The 24267-nt window shown below is 41.7% G+C and overlaps 1 protein-coding gene across 1 annotated transcript; it reads left to right on the top strand.

The window, feature by feature from the left end:
* The first annotated feature begins 1115 nt into the window (after positions 1–1115).
* On the top strand, positions 1116–21803 carry REEP5 (receptor accessory protein 5). Its single transcript, XM_005494556.4, has 5 exons — positions 1116–1604; positions 1699–1792; positions 13640–13778; positions 18102–18270; positions 19630–21803. The coding sequence occupies exons 1-5, from the start codon at positions 1364–1366 to the stop codon at positions 19677–19679; spliced, it is 693 nt and encodes a 230-aa protein (XP_005494613.3). The 5' UTR covers positions 1116–1363; the 3' UTR covers positions 19680–21803.
* The last annotated feature ends 2464 nt before the right edge of the window (positions 21804–24267 follow it).

Here is a 24267-nt window from a genome sequence, read left to right on the forward strand (position 1 = left end):
ATGGCATAGAAGGAGGGTCAAGGATCTGGGACTGTTGTGCTTCTTCTGAGAAGTGAAGGCTAAGTGGGGACATTGATTGCTACCCTCAGCTCTCTGTTTGGAGGTTACACTGAACTGGACCCTCCTCAGAAGTATAAAAAATCAGGGCAAAGGACAAGATGAAATAGTCACAATATGTCATCAAAGGGCATCTCAATTTCAAATGTGAGGGAAAATATCTCTTTGGTTGCAGTTAAGCATAGTGAAGGGCTGTCCAAGGAGGCTGCAGAATTTCCATCCATGAACATTTTCAGACCCTAGGGGTCCAAATCCTGAGCATCAGGATCTACCTTTACCATTAGCCATACTTTGAGTAGAAGACTGCACTACATAACTCTTTTTATTCCATTAAAAAAAAGCAGAAATCTTTTATCAAAAAAAAAAAAAGTTGCAATTACAGGACAAACCTTTTGACCACAGTTATGGACTAAATATTATTCTCCCTCTTCTCCTCACCTCTGCTTTATTAAGACAGTTACTGGAAAGAAGAAAATGTATTTCAGCAATTAAATTTAAATTATTTCCAAGATGCCTTCCCCGCAGCTGACAGCTACAAAGCACAATGTGATGTTTACATTTGAAAACTTTTTAGGTGAAGATAAGACATATGCAAAAGAAGACTGATTAGTATTTTCTGGCACACTCAGAAGCAACCCAGATTTGAGGAGGGCATAAGGAGTCCCAGTACTGGTTGTAATGCTGAGTCAGATGCAGAGGAGTTGCTCAGAAGAGTCAGTCCAGCCGAGGAAGTTTCCAGGACTATATCACAGCCAACAAATTAGATTTAGTTGGCAAGAACATTGCACACACCATAAATTCCAGGGTACAGTTACAGCAAGGCGCAGCTGCCCTCGGCACGGTCACATGCGCCTTTTGGGTACCCGTAAATTGTCATAATGTTTCTTCTACATCACATCGATGCCTACCATCTGTTTCTGACTTTTGCTCACCGTGTATGGTTTCACGCGCTGATTTTGGGGGTGGGGGGACATTCTAGCACTTGTAGGCCATTGGAGCCGGCTACGTGCCTGGCCTCCTCCCCTTGCCGTCTTGACACAGGGGTCTTGTCTGTTTGATTCCTTGAACAAGGCGCACCATTCTTGCGGGGACATATGTCCCTGGCCCCCCTCCAGGATTAAAAATCTACCCCAGCCGGCGGGACAAGAAGGGCGGAAGGCCGCGAGGGGACACGGGCTGCGCACACCGCGCCCGCGGCCCCCCAAAGCCGCCGGGGACCGGGACCGGGTCCGCCTGGGCAGGGCGCGCCCCCAGCCCTCCATTTCGCGTAGGGGCGGGCTCGGAGGGGGCCCGCTGCCGGCGGAAGATGGTTCCCGGGCGCTCGCCACCGCCCCCGGGCGCGGCGCCACGGGGCCGGGCGCTGGGTGCCGGGGCGGGGCCGCGGGCAGCTCGGGGCTGCGGCTCGGAGCGGAGCGGCGGCACCAGCGCCATGGCCGCGGCGATGCGGCAGCGCTTCGACCGCTTCCTGCACGAGAAGAACTGCATGACCGCCGTGCTCGAGCGGATCGAGAGCAAGACCGGCGTCAGCCGCACCTACATCGCCACCGGTGAGCGCCGGCCGCCGCCCCGCCGGCTCCCCGCGGGCGGCCGCGCCCTGGCCCCGGTCCCTCGGGCTCTGACGGTTCTCTGCTCTCTCCTCAGGCATCCTCGGCGTCGTGGCCGTGTACCTGGTGGTGGGATACGGCGCGTCCCTGCTCTGCAACATCATCGGCTTCGCCTACCCCGCCTACATCTCGTGAGTGTCGCGACTCCTGCCCCCTGCGCCACGCCACCGTTCCGGGTGCCACCCGCTGATGTGGTTGCAAAATCGCGTCACTTGCGGCGGTGCCGAGCCTGTCTGGGGTGGCGTTCCGAGATCGTGCGCCCAAGTGTTGGTTTTGCCGCCGCCCTCCCCCCCCCCCCTTCCCTTTCCTTGAGCAGGTACAGGTGCCAGGTGAAGAACGAGTCTTCTCCCATCTGGCGTATGCTGCAGGAGTTACAGATGGCTGACGCTGGATGGTTTCCACACTTGATAACCAGTTCCTGTAGCGGGTTGTGCTTTGGGGTTGGGCTCCCAGCTTTGTTATCCCCAGCGGGAAGCGGGACCGTACGGGAGGGAGGGAGGGTCCTCCTTTGAGGGTGTTTGTTGGAAGTCGCGCTGATGGTTTGGGCGCGGGGAGGCAGTGGCGCATCCTCGGCGTGTGCCTGGTGCCGAGTGCCGGGGATGGGCGCGACACAGAGGTGCAGTAAGAAGCGCTGTGTACTCCAAACCTGCCTCGCTGATGGGCGGGAGCGGGGCAGGAGAACGCTGTAATTCCTCTCGAGCGTGAAAGACTTTAACTTCCTTTTTCAGAGGAAGGGCTCCTTAGATATTCTTTAAAACAAAGTAACTGTCTTCCACGTGCGTATATAGTCCCGTAGACCAAAATGCATTCCTGTTAGGCTGGACCGCAGTCGAGTATGATCCAAAAGACTGCAGAAACATACTAAATAAAACCTGTGTAACTTGATACCTCCATCGAATGGAAGTCCTTCCCAGCAGGAGTGTGATATTGTTGAAACACAGTGCTTGCCTTTTATGTAACTATTTAAATACAGTCAGCAGCTTTTAAAAATATCTTCTCTGTAATTGGATCCTGGACAGTAAAAGTTCGGTTCTTTTATTTTTTTTCAGAGATATGATAGGTTCACTTCGTTTTATACTCTTGAAACATCCTGTGGTTGTGATGTTTAAGGCCAAACAACATTTTCCTAAATGCTGTTCCTGGTGTTCGCTTATTTTGGAGATTATAGGCCAAGAATTCTGGAGAAACTTAGGTTTTGTTTCCTAGATGATAATTTTTAATGAAAAGATTAGTTTAAAAATATTCTCTCATTAAAATCTGAAAAGGGGAATATCTGCCAACAAACCTTCAAAACATTGAAATGGTTGTGTAGGAATTATGCTTATGTAATATTTTGTGTCTTAGGTCGCTTTTAAAATTATGTAATTACTTTCTAAAGTCCTATTCAAATTTTTAAATTTGTTTTAGAACTTTACTGTTTGGGAGTATATTTTAGACCTTCCATTGCGCAATGATGCTGAATAAATTGATAATACAGACTCTTGGAACTGCAGAATCAAGGCAGTAGCAAATCAAATATGAATAATAAGGGTTCATTGCTAATTTTTACTTTCAATCTGAGGGGTTTAAAAATGTTTTTGTGGAGTATCTCCCTTTTTCATGTTGAAATGTGGTTTTAAATGTGTCTCAATGTGAAGTTACATCCCAGATCTTAGTATTGTGGTGTGTTTCAGTTTTTGTAGCTTTTTTAAATGATGGGAGCGATGTCCTTGGCTACAAGTTTTACTTAAACAAAAAAGTACACAAATACAGTGCCAGTTCTGGGGTTTTTTCCCAGTTCATGCTCAGGTAATGCTTGTCCTTTAGCTGCCTTTTTAATGCTGGAAAACATTTTTGTAGGAAACTATATTCCTAGGTAAAAGCCTAATTTAAAACGCGTGTGGTGTGCTGCTTGCCAGTGTCTTTCGGTGGCAGCCTGCTGACAGCACAGGTGGGCTCGATCCCCTCCCCAGCCCTTCTCTCCCAAGTCCAGAGCTGGTATGTAGAGTTTATCCACGTTTCACTGTGCCTGTTTTTGTTTTGGCTGCTCTGGGTCAGGTACTGTAGTCAGGATGCTGCCAAGTGCCATTCCCCGTGCTTACAGAGACCCAGAGCATAAACAACACTGCCCAGAGTGGTTTGTTTATTCCTCTCTGCCGTTTTCTCTGTCCCCCTTGGAAAGGCAGATGAAGAGCCTGCTGTATGAACTGACAGTAGTGGATTTGCTGCCTAGCACTGAACAGAAAACAGTTTTCAGCTGTTCTCATCAGCTGCACACACCCTCAAATGCCTTTTGCTCTAAAAGCTGCGGCTTCTGGAAGAGGTCAGGAGCTGTAAATGGAATGTGTTGTGCAGGGTGTTAGTTTGATGTTTACACAGGTGGTTCAACAATGAAACCAAGCCTGAAATGTCTCAGAAAGGCACTGAAAGAGAAAAAGCAGATTACTTTTCCTTGGTTAATTTACTTTCTTGTGTTGTAAAGTAGTTCAGTGTATAATTTCTCCATCGCGAGTAACTGAATTGTTTAAGAGGAAAACAAGGAATTGTTTGGGTTGAAAGGAACCTGCAGGTCATGTAGTTCCAGCCACCCTGCCATGGCCAGGGACAAAGGAGTGGATCAAGCTTTTTGTCAGCAGAAAAGGCATTCGTAAAGGAGGGGGGACAGATGTCTGTGCTCTGCAAGGGGCATCAACAGTCTTTACAGTTGTTTAAAATGGCAAACAGGCTGCCTGATGGGTGACCCACAGGCATGTTCCAAATGTGTTTTATTGGGATTTCAGTTCTGGGTTACTTTAGTCATGGTAATTACTCTCCATCTCTATGCTTGCCTGAAAGAAAATATATTGGAGTCACAGCAAACCTGGAGACCCTCAGCTCAGAGTTAATTCTGTTCCTGCATGAAATCAGGACAGTTTTGTCCAGGTATCTGCTTGTCAGGCTTTGTATAAACCTGCAGTTTATTTTGCTTGGTCTCTGTCATTCTGTGTGTTTGCTGTGGTGTGTGCAGTGCAGCAGGTGTGAATTTCAGTGGAGAAATGCTGGAGGCTCTAACTGCTGGCCCAGCAGATGGTGTGAATTGGTGCAGCTGCACTGCTGCCCACGTTCTCATCACTATGGTGCAAACCAGTGCCAGGGGAGGGGGCAGCTCCCTGCTTAATGCCTGATACAGCTTCAAACAGGCACAGCTGTTTCCCTCTTTACTCCTCCTTGTTCACCTTCAGCTCTGCCTCGGGTAAATCTTTAGTGGTTTCATACATGGAGGAATTTTTTCTTTGGCAATACAAAAATCTCCCTGTACATCCACATGATGTGTCATAGCAAGGGCCCACCTCAGTCTCTTCATATAGGCAAAATGAAGGAGTAGTTCTCTGGTTGTTTCCCAATAGGTCAGGCATTCTCTGCTCTCATTCCTTGGAAGTCTGTAAGTGCTATGTGATGAAAGAGAAAAAATAGTGTTAAGTTGAAATCTAATACTTAATTTACAGGCTGTTGTGGTTGCAGAAGACCAGCACTGAAAAGTTTGCCACACATCATAGACACAAGTTTTTAAACTTCTAGCAAGCTTTAACTGCACAAGGCAGTAATCAGGCTAGAGATGGAAAAAGTGAGTGTTGGCAAGTGCGTAAATACCATTGCCAGCATTTTCACTGCTTCTCTAAACTTTCCAGAGCTAGCGTGTTCAAATGTAGCTCCACCCATAGTTAGTGGTGGTTAACTGCCTTGGAGAAATTAGAGTGCAAGCAGGAAGGGAGCCTTTGATGACTAAGAAATGTGTGCAAAGGATTGGAAATTTCTTCAGTGCTGCCATGCTTGGTTTAAAAATTGCGAAGATGAAAATAGCCTTGGGCAGTAAAATGTCTGAACTTATTACTAGTGTCTTCAAGGGAGAAAAGCAATATAGTACAAGAATGCCTCTCTGTGCTTTGGCTAATTTTATGCTGTTACTTCACTTCAGCTGTTTTTACTATGTAAATGTTGCTTGTAGCATTTTACTAGCAGGAAACAATCTGGATTGATTGTAGAGAAGTATAAACACTCAACTGAAGTTTGAATACTGTCATGGTATCTTGAGTCTGTCTCCTAGTTCCTTTTCCTCTTTCATGCTTTTACAACAGGACCACTGCATTTCTTTGGTGACAGTTATTTAGAAAAGATTTAATTGTTTGTGTATTTCTTGAGAACTAGGACAGCAAATTTCTCTTAACAAGTTTTGAGGCATCTCCCTTCATGAAAAATCATGCATGATGTGCCAAGGTTCAGAAGTAATGGTCTGCTGCTGCTTTATAAATATGATTTGAGAGAGCTGACGTATCTAATCAGATTCACAATGCCCAATATAAGTAGAAAATTTTCAAATCTGTCTGCACTTGAGCTATTTTCTCTTGTGCATAATAATCTTTCAGACACTAAAGAGGGTATTTTGATTTTTTTTAAATATGTCCTGCCAAATCAGATCCTCCAAGCACACTTACTTTTTGGTTTTTAGGTTTTAGTGTGCCATGTTTAAAAGCCGTCTTATCAGTGATTTGGACAAATTATGTGCTTTCCTTTCTGAAGAAAGCAAGTGTTTAGGTTCAGGGAGTGTGATAACATACTGTGATAGCAGTATGAAAATTTCGCTTTTACTTCCTAATCTTGCTTATAGGTTAAAAATATAAAGGTCTTTGTTATATGGATGAGTCTACTCTGAACTGAGGCACTAAGACATCTTAATTCCTGCAGAAGAGCCAGCATGTGTGGGATTGTGTTTTGGGAAGCTGGTTTTGATCTGAATCAGAACTGGGGAACTGACTCATTGGTTGGCCCTACAAATACTTGTTCCAGGAGCGAGCAGGCCAAGAATGAGCAGAGAGCAGTGAAATGAGAGGATGCCTGCTTTTTTCCCCCCTCTCTGTTTCAGGAATCTAGCTTTGTGTTGAGTTAACATGTAGGCTGTAGGACTCCATGGGTGGGCAAAATGGCATGTGTTCCTCTTGCTGCCTCAGTCCTCATTCCCTTTCAAGAAAGACAGTTAGAACCCCTTGTTCTACTCTCATGTAGCTTTTTGGTGTCTTCTAATATCTGTCTGTCCATGGTCAGTGAAACCCTCCCTTGCTATCCTTGATGAGTTTTTCTGGTCCCTTCTGCTGCATCCTCAAAATTGTGAGAGAGAGGAACTGGTAGACTTAAATCACAGCAATTGTGTAAGTGCAGTTGGCAGGAAGATCTTTTCTATATCTGCAAACGCATGACTGCTGTTGCAGTTAGTGAGGAGGAAGAAAGATGGAAAGCAAGAAAGATGGAAAGCAGAAGGCTTTTAGGTAATGGATAGTAATGTAGAAGCCAAAACGATAAAGTGAATCCAAAGGTACTTGTTTCAGTGAAATGATGTGAGATGTCAGGGAGGCAGCCTGCCAGGATGAGTCTGACATGAGGATGACAGGGAGGCACCAAGCTAAGGAAGTTTGTGGTGCAGTGGAGTGTTGATTCTGTGTGGGTGTCTGGATACATAGCTAGAAGTAAATTTTACAACTGGCTGTAAAGAGTTGGGGCAGACCAGTAGGCATAAGCTCTAGAAATATAGGTGATTTCATGGGTTTTTAAGTTAAATGAAAAAAAAAAACAACCCCAAACTTACTCTTCGTTAAGGGTATGACAAAAATTCATATACTTACTTCATATAACACTGACCAGAAAACTGAAGGAAGGATGCCCAGAATGGTCCAGTCTTTCCCAGTGCTCTTTCTTTGAGCATTGGGTTTAAGGGAGACTGATCTTTTGCCTTGAACCTGTAACTTTTTTTATACAAGAATCTTCAGGTTCACCTTGTAAGTTGCAGGGATAAGAGTGATCACTTCACGCGAGACCACAGCAATAAAATTTTGCATTCCTTTATTTCTGCTTCCCAGATCTGGACTCAGCTCAGTAAAATCCTGACTCCAAACTCATAACTTAGCTTGTGAGTACTATATGTGTGAATTTACTGTAACAAATGATTTGTTATGCCAGAGCTAATTGTGGAGCAACAGTCTCTTCTGGAAAAGAGCTGATTTTTTTGTTGAAATGAGTCAGATGCTCTAAGTGAAAGAACTCCACTTGGCAACTTACTAAAATTAGATCAGTGTCTGTTGCTATCAGTAACAGGATAAGTAGCCACAATTGATCTAGGGTAAAGTTTGACTGATTTTAGGGTGCCCAGGGTCAAAGCTGAGCCAGTGCTCTGACACTGTAAGTTCAGCACGAATGGGAGCCCTGGCCTACCACAGAATGTGGCAACCTCTGCTCTCCCATCTTGGCACCACCAGCTAGCAGGGTTACTGGGGAACAGAACTGGCTGAAAATTAAGTTTCTCTTGGCTCCCCATCCATCACAGTGCTGGCTCACAGCAGGTTATTTTCACTCGTGGTCAGGCAGCTGTTTTTAAAATAACTGAGCTGTGATATTTACTCTCCAGACTACTGGAGCTGTTCCTAGTGATTGCTTTTACCTCCAAGGTGCACAACTACTGTAATAAGTAGTTGTTTGAAACTCTGTTTAAAGTCCTCTACAGTTAGTGATTAAGCAGTATAAAAAAATGCTTTGGGATATATAATTACTATGCATAACTAAGGTGGAATTTAATCAGATCAGCACTAGACAAAATGGTATAATTTTTTTAAATATGAAGCTATTGTCTTTGGATGGTCCTTCATTTGTTAGTGTCATGGTTTGAGCCTGGCACAGAGCCAGTGCCCCCCATGAAGATGCCTTCACCCTGGTGTCTGCTGTGAGATGTGACCAGGAATTAGCAAAACAGGCTCTAACTTAAACATAAAGAACACTTTATTACTTAAACTACAGGAAAATAGGGAAAGACTATAAGGAAAAGAAAAAAAAAAAGAAATTGAAAACCTTACAAAAAAACTTTCCTCCTCCCCACTCCCTGACTTTCCCAATCCGATACATTCTCCCAAATCAACTGCCCAGCCTTGGCCCCACACTTTAGTATACTCAAACTGCAGTTCATGAAGAGGAAAGGAGTCCTTCTTGTTCCATAGGCTTCCCCTGGAAACACACTGAAACCTCGTGTGCTTCCTTGTCACTTCGGCACCGCCCGGAAAAAGTCCTTTTGCCGCTTGTGACATCTTCCTTCCATGCCCAGTGCTCTCACCACTGAGACATGGCCAGAGCTGCTTTTAGGGTTGTCTTTCAAGGATGCCTTGTCTCACTCCAAAAAGGCACAGTCTCTGCTTTGGGACATCTGTCCCCCCCATATTTTTCCAACCCCCTGGGGCCGGGGGGTCCTCACGAATGAACCCTCCTGGTTTTGAGGCACTGCCTCCCCCTAAATGCAGTCTGTGTCACAGGAACAACTGAGTCCATGGCCACAAGAAAAGTCCAGCCAAAAGGCCACTCCAAATCATCTCTCCCCATCCAATCATCTCTACGTTCTTCGGGCCAGGTCCTTGTCTCATCTCATCTCTTATCTCCCTTCTTATTCAGCTTCGAGGAGGATTAGCATTTTTGCAAGGCCCCAATCATGAAAGAAAGGGTTAAAAGTTTTCAGTCTCTATCTGTCTCAGAATGCTGGTAGAATGCTGGTACTCCCACAGGTGCTGCTGCTCCACCGGCCAGGCTGCGCCCTTCCCTCCCCTTTCTCCTCCTGGGCGGCTGCTATCACATTCAGACGCCGGCTCTCCTCTCTCTCTCTCTCTCTCTCCTGGGGGGGGATGGCTGCCCGAGGGCTGACTCCCTGGGATCTTCCACCCTTCCATCCTCGAAGCCCCCTCAACCCCCATCTCTGTCCAGGCCCCGGGCCTACCACGTGGCTGCTCCTCCCCCGCCCAGCAGCAGCGGTCTGGACGGGGGAGAGATCTGACCTCTTCGCCGCGATGTCCCAAAGAGAGAGTGCCAAGGGCAGTGCCCTGCTTTTAACCCCTGTGTATTCTCGGAGGTGTGTCCAAACCCCACTGGCTACACCGGGTGCCAGTCTCAAACCCAAAACCTTCATTGGTTTGACCACAGCTTCCCAGAATTCCCACTCCTTCCTGGTCAAACCACCACAGTTAGAAAATCTTGATATAATGTGTTCATGAGGCTGACTTATTTGCTCTTGCAACACAGAAATAATTTATAAGAAGGCAATCCTAAAGTAGGATATAGTGTCGGTGCCTCTTGCTCTGTAACTTTTCACTTATTGATGGAGATTGCATTTTGAATATCAGCCTACTTGATTGCTGACCTAACATGGAGAAGAATGAAGTGTTTTTGGCTTGAAGTAATGCCTATGATGTCTCTCCTAAGCTTAATTATACAGGACATTACACCAGGATAATACCTCTAGAATAACTTGGAAGACTAAGGTTAATTAAGGTGTGATTCTCCTGTTGAAAGGAGTGTAGTTATAAATGGATTTAAAATTCCCTCTCTGTTCAGATATTCTACATAGCTTACTGTGCTTGTTCTTGGACAAATACTATTTTCTGTGACTTACTATTGAAATAGTGTGTAAGCAGCAAGGGATAGAGGTAACTTTTGCCTTTTGTTCAACAGGGACATGTTATGCTGGATTTCCCTGTCTCATCTGAGGAACACACTCCCCATTCCAAAGCAGTATATTTATAAAATACTTGCCTTTCCTTGACTTCAGATAAAGCTTTCATTCACTGATGGCCCTGCTGTGACCTGCTTTTCCCCACTCCCTCTCTCCCAGCTGCGACTGAAGCCATGGCCTGCAGGAGCAGTTTGAGCTGACGTGGCTCTTCCCTGCTGGCTCTGGTAGGGTGCTGCCCCTGACCTTGCCCACCAGTGTTAGACCACTGCAGAAGGAGGGGAGACGTGCTGTTCCCTACAGTGTGTAAGAAAACAGCCACATGTGGATTTAAGGTTGTGTACATCAGCTGGCTGAATCAGATGAGGCTTTGACTACTTGTAGTGCTGCTGCTCGTGGCTGTCTGACAGAAAAAGCGTGTTGTTCATGTATCCCCTGAGGAACTACAGCAGCAGATGGTAAGTGTTCAAAGGGAGAGCACCCATGGCACTGCACTTAGGAGCTCTCAAAAGCCATTTGTTTCCAGAGGAGGGAAGATAATAGAGCGTGGCCCATTAACACAGTGATATGCTGTCTGCCTTTTGCCACAAAATTGAAGATTCTAATTTTTTTTTTTTAATAAAAGAAAGCTGATTTTTGTAGTTACTGAGATGATTTTAATAATGTTAAAAAGGAAAATGAAACAATGCTCCCTTAATCCCATATATGATTTCACTTCATATATGGTGACTAGAAAACAGGAAGACTGCTGGCAGGTTAACTGCAAAGTATTTTCTCACAAATACCAAGCTGGGATGCTTGTTGTGGTAATATAAGCCTTCTCTTCTCTGCCTCTAATGGAGAAATTGCCAGAACTAAAGGAGTCCACATGGTGAGCCTCTACAGCAGGTTTTCCTAAACACTGAGAAACTTTGCAAATGGTGCCTTTCTCTGCTCCATTTATGACATCCCTACTAGTCCATGTACTTTTTTCTTTCCCTCCAGAAATGCAGTTTCACACACTGAAAATAGCTCTGAGCCTTCTTTCTTAACTCCTGCGGTGTCCAGGGGCTATTTTTGTACAACCCCCTCACCTGATCTACGAGAATACTTCAGAGGTGTGGGCATAGAAAAGATGTGCTTTACAGTGGGAGCAGGAGCAGCTGAAGTTGTCACTGCCTTTGGGACTGCTTGGACTGGGGCTGCCTGTGATGGTAGGAGTAGCAGGAATTAGACCTGCTGTTGCAAGACCTGTGGAAAACCTGTTCTTCCAGTTGTGCTAGTGCTGTGTGTTGTTAAGATCCCCTTATTGATGGGATATGGCAAGGGCTGCTGCTTTTCCCACTGCAGCACACTGCTGGCCAGCCTCGCACTCCAGCAGAAATATTGCATGAATTAAATATCAGATCCTTGTCCTGCATTTCAAAGTAATTCAGTCCAGCAGCTGTGCCAGCTCCTTCCTCTGTGTGTAGTGGGTTTGCCAGTGCTTTTGCTAAAACATACAGCATGTCACAGGAGTTACTTCCCCCAACTCCCCCTGCTCCCCCCTAACTTACAGAACTAGGAAGTGACAGAATCCACAGCATTTTTCAGCTCACAGACCAGGAAATGGACTTAGGCCAACTCTCTGATTTCTGCCTGTAAACCTCCTTAACTGTGCCTTTTTAAGGGAATTTACAGAAAATTTGGCACTTCTGGAACATCTCAGTCATGCTGCTTCAGAAACAATACAGCTGATATTAAAGGAAGAAGTGATACAAGAATTTAAACTAAATTGATTAAACTGAGTCTACAGAGTTTAAGCCTCCAGCAGAAGTGGAGAGGACAAATGCTTTCTAAGAGTCTTAAGCTTGAAATTATCAGGCTTAGATTTGCTAGTATTTTCTTTTAAAACTTCTTACAGTGCTGATCTGGAATTTAGTGGCTCCAGAAACTCCACTCCACTACTTTTTCTGAAAGAGCACATGTGCATCTTTTAGTTTCTGTTTTTTAAAACTATATTAATGGGATTTTGTTCTCCATCTGCTATGAGAACTGCATTCTCATAGCAGATGGAGAACAAAAGCCCATTAAATCATTATACAGAAGGCCCAATACTTTAGTAAAGGTTTTTTGCTCTGTTCTTATTACTTTAATTACATCAGACTTTGCAAGTCCTGTAGGAATTAATTTATTGAGCAATACATTGGGTGATGTGTGGAGAACCTGGTTTAAGCATGGCTTAAAGAAAGAGGCCGTGAAGGTATTCAGCTGAGGGAAATATATAAGGCTGCTGTAAAAGCAGCCTTTCCCAGGCTTGATCCTGTAAATAATTAGGTTCTCAGCCACCTTTTATATAAACAACAAGATTCTCAGGCCGTTCTGTCTTTGGCTGCTACTGGGAACAGACAGCCAGTCTGGGAATAGATATGAAGGTTTTGAGAACCCTTTCATATTATGGTGGGAACACTGATCTTGGTTTCAGTAAACTAACTTCAGGTATTGTAAACAAAAGGAGGAGCTGAAGTTTTCTCTACAGCCTGTCAGGAGCTCAGATTTTGCAATGTGCATGAACTTAATTAACACGGTTATAAAAAGTGATTGATTGAGTGAATAAAAGGAGTCAGATGTGAAATCAACAAAGGTGGTCGCTCCCTCACTTCAACAGTGATGCAGACACATATTCCTCAGCATACGGATCTGGATCTCCTCTGCTTATGTAGACCTTGTGCTTTTTAGAGCAAATCTTAGGCATAAATTTACCTTTTCAAAGTGGAATCTAGTGCATGTATGAGTACATTTAAAAGGCTGTATATTAGAGCTAACTATGTTAAAAAAGCCAGAATAGTATAGACAGTTTTATACCACTGGTGCTGCTGGGAACCCCGAGCTGTGCAGCACTTAATGAATTTCTGATCCACGCATAGCCCACTGGATAGGCCTTGTTTGGAGGCAAGGCTACCCCATTTTATTTTCATCCAAGTCAACAACTCTGTTCATCATTCCTTTCTGACTGCCAGAGAAGGAGGATGGTCACTGCTGGGTGCAGGCAAGGCCAGGCAGGTGATCACTGGCATCCTGTGCCTCACAGGACTGGGCTCACTCAGGTTATCTGTTACGTGGGTCAGTAATGCTCTGATGTACAGTAGCCTTCTGGTCAGGATGACCACAATGCCTACAGAACTGGAACCATGGCCAAAGATTATCTCCTCCCTTTCTTGCCCCTCAAAATGTTTTGTGAGCAAGGTCACAATGCTCACTGGTTTTGTTTGGCTTGTTTTTTTCCTCCTTGTAATCCCAGAGATAGAAATATCTTGAGTATCTTTTGGTTTTGAAGTGTGGTGTATAGGGATAAGCTTTGCTGTTCAAAGATCTTGACACACTGTCTGTATAATAGATGCTAATTAGTTTTCTTTGTGTAATTAAAATATGGAGAGCCACATATAACAAAGGATCTGAGTCATTAAATCTTCATCATTATAGATGAGACTGATGCTACTGTTCTGCTCACTTTTATTTATTTTCCTTCCAGAATCAAGGCCATTGAAAGTCCCAACAAAGATGATGACACACAGTGGCTGACTTACTGGGTTGTGTATGGTATTTTCAGCATAATTGAATTCTTCTCTGACATCTTTCTGTCATGGTTCCCTTTCTACTACATGCTAAAGGTATGTTAATTCATGTGACCCCTCTCCTAAAATGGGACCTTTTGATAAAACTGATTTAATGTCTCCAGGAATGGGTAGATAACACCAGATTCATTTGGAATCATTCCCAGGTCACACCTTCTTTTTACATGCAGGTTATGTGTAATTTATTTCTGTGAAGGCGATCTGTTTACAGGTGGTGGTTTTGTGATGCAGGGGGGGAAGTTGGGATAGGTGGAAGGGAGAGGTCTGCTGGGTTTTAGGAAAGAAGAAAAGACAGTGGAACTGTCCCATAAAGAAAAAAAAACCAAACCAAAGACAGTTCTTTCTCTTGGTGCTCATGTAAATTTGGACAAGTGACATAGTAAGCCCCACAGATTTTTGCTTTAAGTGCATTTAGTAAAAATGGAGAGTAAAATCATGTAGGGTGTTGAAGGAGGTTGTAACATCTGTGCTGTTGGAGCAAAGATGGAAATTGGAACACAAGAATAGTTTGTCCTACAGTTTTAATTTTTAATTAAGCTCAGGTTCCTGAAAGGAACTAGTAGGTATCAGAGGCATTTGTTAGTGTGATTTGACTACCAGCAATGATTTGGTTAAGCTTTGTTTGTGATCTAAGGTGTCCGTCAACTTCAACATGTTAAATTCTTCCAGGAGGTAGCTGATCACTCTGTGTGCTGTTGGGTAAAAGACATTTTGGCTTGCTGCAGAGCCTGCTCTTTATCTCAAAGAACTGTTACCAATTTTCTGGTTCAGTGGCTGTTCTCTTCCTTCTCTTTTATTTTGTTAGCCTGGTTTACTTGCACTAAAATTGTTAAAACAATTTACTTGCCAGGTGTTGTGGTGGGGTCATTTAATATTTTAATGATAAGACCTGATGATGTCAAAAGATGTTCCCAGGAAATGCCATATTTTATAGGCAAAAATTGACTGCAGCCGCTGGTTTATATGTCTGCCTTGTTCCTTTTCAGTCTTTAACAAGCCTCAACTCTGGCAATCATTTGTACACCTTCTACTTCAGTAGAATTATGACTTTAATCCATCCTCTGCAGTGGTATATGCTCACAATTCTGAATTCATGCAGTGTATTTTCAGAGCTTCTTTTTATAAATTCTTAGTGGAAAAAGACATGGCAACAGTTTCTTCATGCCACTACAGCTCTCTTTCTGAAGAGCACATGACTGAAATTCAGGTTGACTTTCCAAATAAAGACCACAAATGGCTCTGATAAAATGGTATCAGGAGTGCCACAGTTACATGTAGTACTGTAGTCAAGGGAAAGGCACTTTTCTCAGTTCTGCAAAAGCAAGCACAAGGAATTATGTCAATACACAGCTTTCTAGGATAGCTGCAGAAGGCACATAGAAGCCAAGTGTTAAAGTGTTTGCTGTCAGTAGTGGTTGGTAGGAGAGGTTTGTACAAAGGCAGGCAGGTGTTGGCTGAGGATCAGAAAGTGTTGCTGAATGGGTGAGAAGATGGAGATTACCCCATAGGAAGAGAAGGAGGAATCAGGCAGCTTCCACACTTCATTCCATCCATGAACTAAAGCCTCTTGGAGGGTAGTTATGATGTCTCCATATCTCTTTCATGGAGTAGAAGCCCAGATATTCATTCATGAAAATTTCTAGCTTGCTTTCATTCTCAAGATGTGCTAAATTTGTGTATTCACATCTCTTTGATATGGCTTGTAGCTTCCACTCCAGACTGAGATTTAGTTGCTCAGTATTTTAAAACACCTTCATGTACGTGGCTGAAACATTGAGCACCAGGGCTTCCAGAGTCCTCAAAGTCCACAGTTTAGACTCTGTGACATTAAAGTTTTCAGCAGACTAGAAAATATTGTGGGGGGAGAAAGAAATGTTGAAGAACTCTTTTAAATATGTTATGATGTTTGTATACACTTTTGTTCTCCAGATGACATTTCTTGCATTTTATGGGCTTTTCTTTTTTTGGTAATGCCCACTTCTTATTTATCTGTTTGGGGTTTTTTTATTTCTGAAGCACAGGTCATGCATGCAACTCATAATTTCTTGTGCTTATGATTTGTTTTTAAATACTTCTGTTCAGGCTTTAAAGATTTCTGTGGCATTCAGGAATTAGAGTACAGTAGCCAGTAAAAGCAGCAGAGTTTATCATGCTATGAGTATTCTTGGTGGTGGGAGCAAGAGGGACTTTTTACTCCACTAATGATTCTGCCTTGAAATACTGTAATGCTATTTCTGTAATGCTAAAATTGGTGCTGCCAGGGCAAAACCAGCTGCTAGGAGCAGGTCCAAGTGAGCCAGACTGAGCTCAGGTGAATTCCATTCCCTCCTCTGACTGGTCTGGAGGGTTGCGAGGAATATATTTTGGGTTTGGGGTTTTTTTTCTAGTTAACAATTTTATCACTCTGAGCTTGCTGGAACCTCTTACAACCCTCTTTATTTTCAGTAGCCTGTGTTAGTTCAGTTTCATGGGAGATAGGAGTGAAATAAACTAAGTTATCAGTCTAACATTTCCAAGCTTTTAAACAAGTGAGAATCTCAACTTTGGTACATGTCCAATAGAAAATATATATAAACATCTGTTGCAGTACAATTCAAAAGTAATAGGTATTTGAGAACAAATCTGTAATTACCTGTGTCTCAACTAGAGTGGGACAAAGATGTCAAATCAAAATTACTGATTTTGTTCTTAGGCCGGGAAAGGGAAATTTCAATTTCTTTAGGTTTTAGAGGAAGTTGGACTCGCATTTGAGGGATTTTTTCTATAACAAAGGAGAACTAACTTTTTTTTGTGTAGAAGTTGAGATGCTTGTACAGTTTTGTGGGAGAATTAACTTGCAGTAATTGATCAGATATTCTTGAACAGAAAATAAAGTCAGTGCACTGCTCAGCTTCTAATGAAAAGTAACAACATAGCACCATGTAGTCTTTATGTTATATTAAGTTCCAAAGAATTGAAGCTTTTGAAAATCAGTATTTATATTGATAAGGGCACTTTTTGCCTTTATTTTCTCTGACCATACTTAATACTTCATCAGCTGCTACTTACTGGTGTCAGATTTTATTGCACATTGAATTATTTGTTTTACTTCATTGGAATTTTCCTGATGGGACAATCTCTCTGGAGAACACTTTACTTTAAAAACCTTTATTTCTCTCCTGAGAAACACTGCTTTCAGTCATTTTGTCTTGATATCACAATCAAATAGTTTAAAGAAGAAACTTAATGCTTACCCAAAAGGATGGTAAATTGGTCTGGCACTGCAGAGAAGACAAAGCCAAAATTTTACAGATGTGAAGAGTAAAACCTAGAGAACATTCAGTCTCAATATACCTTATTGGGAAGGAACAGAGGAGACATATTCCAAAATATTTTGAGACTTTGCTTGAAGAAAACTGTGTGCTTTGATTCCTTTCTGCCCAGAGATTTGTGGAAATCCTCAAACATGGAATCCTGTCTAACATGAAAACAAAACAAGGCATGTTTTGAGGCTGAGGTTGTTTTGTTTTGTGTTTCAGGAAAGAGTAGTCTGAGAAAAGGTGATATGCCTTCATTTTCTGGAGAGGCTTTTGACATGGAATAAAACTGTACTATTTGTGTACAGAAAGAACTGTACTGCTGGGAAAATGTACTTCATTTTGTTGCAGTTTTATCCTGCAAAATAATTTTATACGTATTTTCATCGCTCAAGCAGATTTAGTTTATGGCACTCCCTGTCCCTTAAATGTTTCATCTTTCTCTGCATGACTGTCATTGTGTGCTGTATGGCAGTGAAACTGAAGCCAAATAAAAGTGCCTCAATAGTAAAGACAGGGATTTGTAGTACCTGTAATAACTGTCCTTCCAATCCCCTTTTGTAAGGTGCAGAAACATGACCCCACATTGTGGTCTTCGATTTTACTGGAGAGCAGATGGTGCTCTAAAAGCTATGCCTAAACTGTAATCCAGAGGCATTAGTCTTGTTTGTGCACTGTGTGTAGCTTGGGCTTATCTCTCCTCCTTGTCAGTTGACCTCTGGGGTACACACAATCCTGTTCTTTCCCCACTGTGTTTTCAAGGCAGACAGGCAGAGAGGAGAGGGATGTGTTTTGGCTGAATTGAAGTCATTTAGGGTCCTAGACATTCAGTGAGCCCTTTGCCGTGTGTTTTAGAAATGTTGGGAGGGTTTTTTCTTTCATGTATAATCCATGAAATTACTCCAGTATGAAGATTGGCTGTATGTAGCTGTCCTGGTGTGCTCCATCCCAGAGCTCTGACCGCTCAGGGAATGACTACCTGTTCTCACTGTGTTCGGTTCTGTGGCACTTAAGAAAGGCACTTTGTCTCCTTCTCATGATTCCTATGTTCTCGTTCTCACAGTGTGGCTTCCTGCTGTGGTGCATGGCTCCAAGCCCTTCCAACGGGGCAGAGTTTCTCTACCACCGGATTATCCGTCCCTTCTTCCTGAAGCACGAGGCCCAGCTGGACAGCGTGGTGCAGGACCTGAAAGACAAGGCTGCAGAGACTGCAGACACCATCACTAAAGAGGGTGAGGAAAAGGCCCTTCACTGATCACAGCAAGTAGGGGGAACTGCACTGGAGAGCTCACTTAATATTCATCATTTGGAGGAAACAAAAATAAATTGCAAGAAGACTGTGTAAATTACAATGGAGAAGTTAAATTTGAGAAATGTGGGTTGCAGTGGATCTTGCTTTCTAGAATTGCAGTTAGGCTAGAATGAGTGGAAGGAATGGAATTGGTTTTGTGTCTTCCCACCATACACACCACTGAAAACATTCTCTCTAGAGGCAGGTCCAGACATACCTTTCATAACTACAGTTATTGTTTTAGTGTATCCTCATGTCTCCTGAAATACTCCCTCAAATACCTGCTAGTATAGAGGGGCTCCCAGTTGTGCAGTAAACAGTTAACAGCAATACACAGCAAGGTGGAAATTGCAGTTTTCCCATGTATATATTTTTGCATTTTTCCTTCCTCTGGAGGTCAAAGGATTCCTCACTCTTAAAGGAATTACTTACGTTTTATTTTTACGTGTTATAACAGCCTGTAGATTGCTTAAGTTTTTTATTTCCTTGCATTCTGTTGTGAACCCTTGCATTCTAAAATATCTGATGATGGTTTTATGACTAAGAGAAGGAAATGTATTAAGTGGCTAAAATAAAGGTTTTTTTAAGATTCTCTTGAAAGGAATTTTATCTATATGCTATTTCAAAGCATTTTCATTCTCCTTTCCACCAAACAATGAATGCAACCTCATTTCATCTTACCAACTTGAGCAGTTTTCCTGTCTGCCTAAAAGATCTGCCTTGCTCAACTATTCTTGAAAATTTTGCTGCATGATTCTTTTGGAGTCATTATTGTTAGACATGTATCTTAATTAATGTCCTTCCATGTTGGCATGTGGGATTTTCCTGTCCTCATTTCATCACTTATTCTTTCTTTTTCCTATTTTTATGTATAAAGATTTTTACAAAAAAAAGAACCAACAAACCAAACAACAACAAAACAAATAAACAAACCAAAACAAACCCACCAAAACAAAACAACAGCCTTTTTTTAAAGAAATCACAGATATATTAGCATTATTCCAAGCCTGTTTTATCATTATGGTATATTTCTTCCCGCAAACCTGTATCTCCTTAACACTATGAGCAGCCCTGTTTTAACAATACCATAGTTACTGTACGGCTCCTTACTTATGATTTATTTTTAAACGTTTTTATGATCAGTTTTATCACTATATGTAGGTTATACAAAAGCTATGATTTTCTTCTCTGTTCTATCTCTTGTGAGTAAAAGGAAATATTTTTTCATGCAGTTCAAGAACACTTGATAACCCACTTTGTCTGTTGGCCTATGACTGAACTTGATTTTATTTTCTTGCAGCCAAGAAAGCAACAGTCAACTTGCTGGGTGAAGAAAAGAAGAGCACTTAAACTGGATAAGTTTCCTTACCACCTCCGTTGTGCAGCTTGATGTTACTGGGGACTGTGGTATAAGTTCAATAATATTGCCTTGGAAACATTTTGATATATTAAAGGAATGTGCTGTAAGTTTACTTACTACTTTGTGGTGACTGATAGAGAGTATGCATTTTTATTTAAAAGCAATGCAGTGGGCAGCATCTGAAGCTTAATGAAAATATTTTGTTCATCTTCATGCAGAAGAAGTCTTTCAGTAATCTCTTTCTGCAGTAACATAAATAAAAAAAGTATATATCCCTCAGGCTCTGCACTTTAGTTGTCTCTTTGTCTATGAAATTACTCTTAATACTTTGATTGTGGTGCATCTGGTAGCTCAAAGCTCTTTCATAGGGAAAATTCTGAATGGATTTCTTGAACATACAGGGAATTATTGTAAGAGATGGCATAATGGATGTATTCCCCACCACTAAAGCTGTAAATTGTGAAATTATGTGTTCTAGGCACCTGATTATAGAGATTATTCGCTGTTGCATGTTTCTGACTATACTAAGAACAACTTTGTATGAGTGCTTAAACTTCCTGAGTGGAGATGCTCTTGTTGTTACTTGATATATTCCTGACCAATCAGTAAGAGTGCAACCAAAGCTGCTAAGAGAATAAAGGTATTTTTTACAATCAATATATAAAAAAAAAATTCTTAGCTTTCCATCTGTACTCTTTCACACTGTGGTATTTTCAACAAAAACAATTACATTAATTAATCAAGCATGAATTACTGAAATTCCCATGTTTCCATCTCCTGGAAACATGCTCCTGCTGACATTTCTTTGAAGCCTAGAGTAATGGTATGGCAGTTCTGAGCTCACAGAACATGCAAAAAGAAAACTTAAGCTTTTGATAGGACAGAAATTATTTCCAATATACAATTTTGAATTCTAAAGACTTAAAATAAGGTTTTGAGGACTTTTGGCTTTCTGCAACAAATTGTTGTATAAACATTCTTTGTAAATTATCAGATGCAAGAACTGCAAAAGAGTGAAGCACACAGTGCAACTCAGTGGGTCAGTTTTAACCTGGAGAGACAGGTTTTATAAAAGGGGATGTAGAAGTGTCATAAGAGAAAGCATTTTAAGCTTTGAGCTGGAAAACATAACTCTTGGAGCTGGCAGCTTGGATAGGGAAATACAAGACCTGCTGTACCTCATGTTCTGTAGGACAGCATGCAGTTTGTCATTTGAAGAAAAAATGAAAGATTTCTTAGCTAATCATTCCTTCACAACTTTTTGTTAGGAGGGGATATGCTGAAGAGGATAAAGTTTACAACGAAGTTGTAGGTTTTAAGCATGTAAAGTTTGAAGTGTATCACCAATTAACTGGTTTAATTTCTTGTCTTAACTTCTTCTGTGGTAAACCCACTGGACTTTCTGGTAAGCCTTACTAAACCTTAGTCCTGTGTTTTAAGCTCTATCAGCTCTATGTAAAGCACTCGTGTGGCCACTGTAATTTAGTTTCAGTTCTTGAGATTAGAAGTAACTAGATGGAAATAAATGAGAATTCTTAATAGACTATTTGATTTCAGTGCCAAGCACTATATGACTTACTTATCTAAAAGCTTACAGTAAATTTTAGATTTTTCAAGCATAATGATATCTGTAGTAGAGACAGGATTTACTTTTTATTTCTTATACTAATTAACAGTTCTTCCACTGTTATTAATGGGGATAAAACATTCTAGGTAGATGTTAGGTAAGTGTTGAAACAGTCCCTTGCATCTCTCAGAACTTGAAAGGCTTTAAATCAACTTCTTGTCTTTACCAACTTGATATTATCAGTACGTAAAATCAGTGCTCTTTTGTCAGATATCTACTTGAACTAGAGCTGCAGTCTGTTGTTAACAGAAGTTGCCCTTGTTTTTTTTTTCCTTGATGCAAGTAGAAATGATTGAATTTCTGCAGCAAGTTATCCTTTCCTGGAAGTAACTCCACTGGGCTGGCCCCGCAGATCAGTGCTTGGCTTTGTGTCTTCACCACATTTATGTGCAAATGTTGGTACACACATCTGCTCCATGTCTTTGCTGAAGCTGTAATGTGCTAAATAAAAATGGACACAAATAAAGAGATTCTTATGGGACTGGTATGATGCCTCAGTATTTCTTAAGAACCTTATACCTCAACAGTGAAAACCTCGCTACTTTAGGAAGGCAGAAGATCTTTACAGGGTATTCACTTTTTTTCCCCCTCCCTGAAGTTCATTACTGTGAAACCAGTAGAAACCTCTTAAACTCCAGCTCTTAAACAGTGTCTCTGCCTCATGTCAGTCTGAGGGTGCAGCCAGGCAGATTTAGGGCGTCAGACCCTTACAGGAGAGTTTGGAATGCAGAACTCTTCCCAACAGTGAGCACCATGAGCATCTTTCTAGGCTTCATAGCCTGCCTTACCTGGGAATCATCAAGGCTTAGGATTCTCTAGAAACATAGAGAGGAAAGACTGTAAACTACAGGGATTTTGAAGTTTTTCCTCTCCCATGAGTTTCCTGGTATTCCGTAAATGACCTCAACAAACAATGCTAGCTACTTACTAGCAGCGGTGTTCCACTTACCTAAGACTGATGTTGCCACTCTTTATAGGACATTTCATCTGCTTTATCTGATTCTTTTCCAAACTCAGCAAAAAAAGGAAAATAAGTTCAGGGAAACATAACTTCCCCCACCAATGATAACATCACCACTAGTGATAAAATAATGAAAACTCTCCAGCCCAGAGCAAACCAATTAACAAAGTATAGAAATTCTTGTAAGTAGTGGAAGGTGTGACACCACCTAGTATTTGTCACATCAAACCCTCACTACATTTAATTTAACAAATAAAAGGAAGTTTCTTGAGTTTGCATTCCAGTCTTGCCAACTCTTTCTAAAGAATCTGAGAATCCACTAAAATTTTTATTATTAATTCCTTAGTCATCTTCCACCCCATTTCTTATTCCACAAACAATAGTTTCCTTATGCAAAGGAGGAAGAATGGAGTTTTAAAAAACAAAACCGCAAATCCTTGAAGGTAATGAGAAATCCTCATTTTCTGTAAAGGGCACCTAACAAATATGACAAATGTCTTGTTTTCTAGAGAACTTCTACATCCAATGTGATGGAATGAAACTGTTCTTGAGGAATGACAACCCAGGGCTACTAAGGAAGTCCTCAGATACTTAACCATGTTGTTACAGCTTCTTGAAAATTTTGTTTCCTACTAATAGAGAAACCATTAAGAGATTCTGTAGCAAAAAATCTTCAGATGACCACATGAACTCATGAAATAATCAAGTAAAAATAATTGAACTTTGAATTAATTTAGCATACTTTGGAATGCAATGTAGTTTACACCTTTGCTGAGGCTATAAAATTCCAAAAAAATTTGCATTTTGTATTACTGGATCTTTGTAGGAGAAGAATACACAAAGATTTCTTAGACATATCTAAGTTCTTCTGCTTGAGAAGCAAACAGACAAAACCCAAAAAACTACACCCCAAAGAACACCCAAACCTTGACAGATGAAAAGAGGCACACATGCTGTTTCATAGGAAATAGCGCTACAGTTCAGACTATGCAGTTCCTACTGCAGTGTCCTCTGCTCTTTCCCAGATCCCAAACTACTGTTGTAGTTTGGATTGTCCGTTTCTTTCCATCTGCCTTACACAGCCACTATGGGGTGGTTAATTCTTTATTATTAAAGGGTACTTAATTCTTTATTAAGGGGGGTACATAATTATTATTACTAAATATTATTATATAATAAAGCAAATTATTTAATAATAATAAATTATATTTTATTGAGGAAAAAAACACTTTGAAAAGGGTATCCCTTATCCTAAGAGAGAAAATAACCCCACAAAGGCCAGTGTGTAACAGGAAGAAGCTAAATAACTGGTGTCCAGTGACAGAACATGTGGGAATTGTTCAGAGCTGTGCCAGGGTAAGTTCAGACTTGACACTGGGAAGCATTTCTTCACCAGGAGGTTGCTCAGATCTTGGAACAGGCTTCCTAGAGAGAGTGGTTGTTGCCCCAAACCTGTCAGTGTTGAGGCATTGGGACAATATCCTTAAGAGTGTGCTTCAGCTATTTGTCAGCCCTGAAGTGGTCAGGCAGTTGATTTGGATGATCATTTTATGTCATTTCCCTTCCTGAAATAGTATATCCCATTCTATTCCATGCCATACCATCCCATTCCATTCCATTCCATTCCATTTCACTGCATGTGTAGCTTCAGAGGAGGAATCTAGGGAGCCACCATCTCTCATATTACCAAGTTGAACACATACAAATATCCCACAGGTGTATGTGTCCCAAAAGGCAGTTCTGGCAACAAGTTTCTCTTAAACACACACAAGGAACAGGATGTACACACGGGTGAGTTTTTGAAGACCAGCTGTTTTTTGCAGTGCTGTTCTTTGAGTTACTTCATGGCTGAAGGCTGACAATTACATATGGTCACATATTATTGTCACTTCCCAACTTAAAACACATTTTAAAATAACCTTTTAAAGCTCCCTCTCTTTAATTACTCAATTAAGAATTGAGTAATTATGGTGTGCTTCTGCTATAGCAG

This window comes from Zonotrichia albicollis, chromosome Z (assembly GCF_047830755.1).
Source record: "Zonotrichia albicollis isolate bZonAlb1 chromosome Z, bZonAlb1.hap1, whole genome shotgun sequence".
Taxonomy (NCBI): Eukaryota; Metazoa; Chordata; class Aves; order Passeriformes; family Passerellidae; genus Zonotrichia; species Zonotrichia albicollis.

Coding starts and splice junctions, on each gene's coding strand:
- REEP5 (XM_005494556.4), top strand. CDS start 1,364: ATGGTTCCCGGGCGCTCGCCACCGCCCCCGGGCGCGGCGCCACGGGGC. Junction 1,793..13,639: donor GCCTACCCCGCCTACATCTC/GTGAGTGTCGCG, acceptor TTTTCCTTCCAG/AATCAAGGCCATTGAAAGTC. Junction 13,779..18,101: donor CTTTCTACTACATGCTAAAG/GTATGTTAATTC, acceptor TCGTTCTCACAG/TGTGGCTTCCTGCTGTGGTG.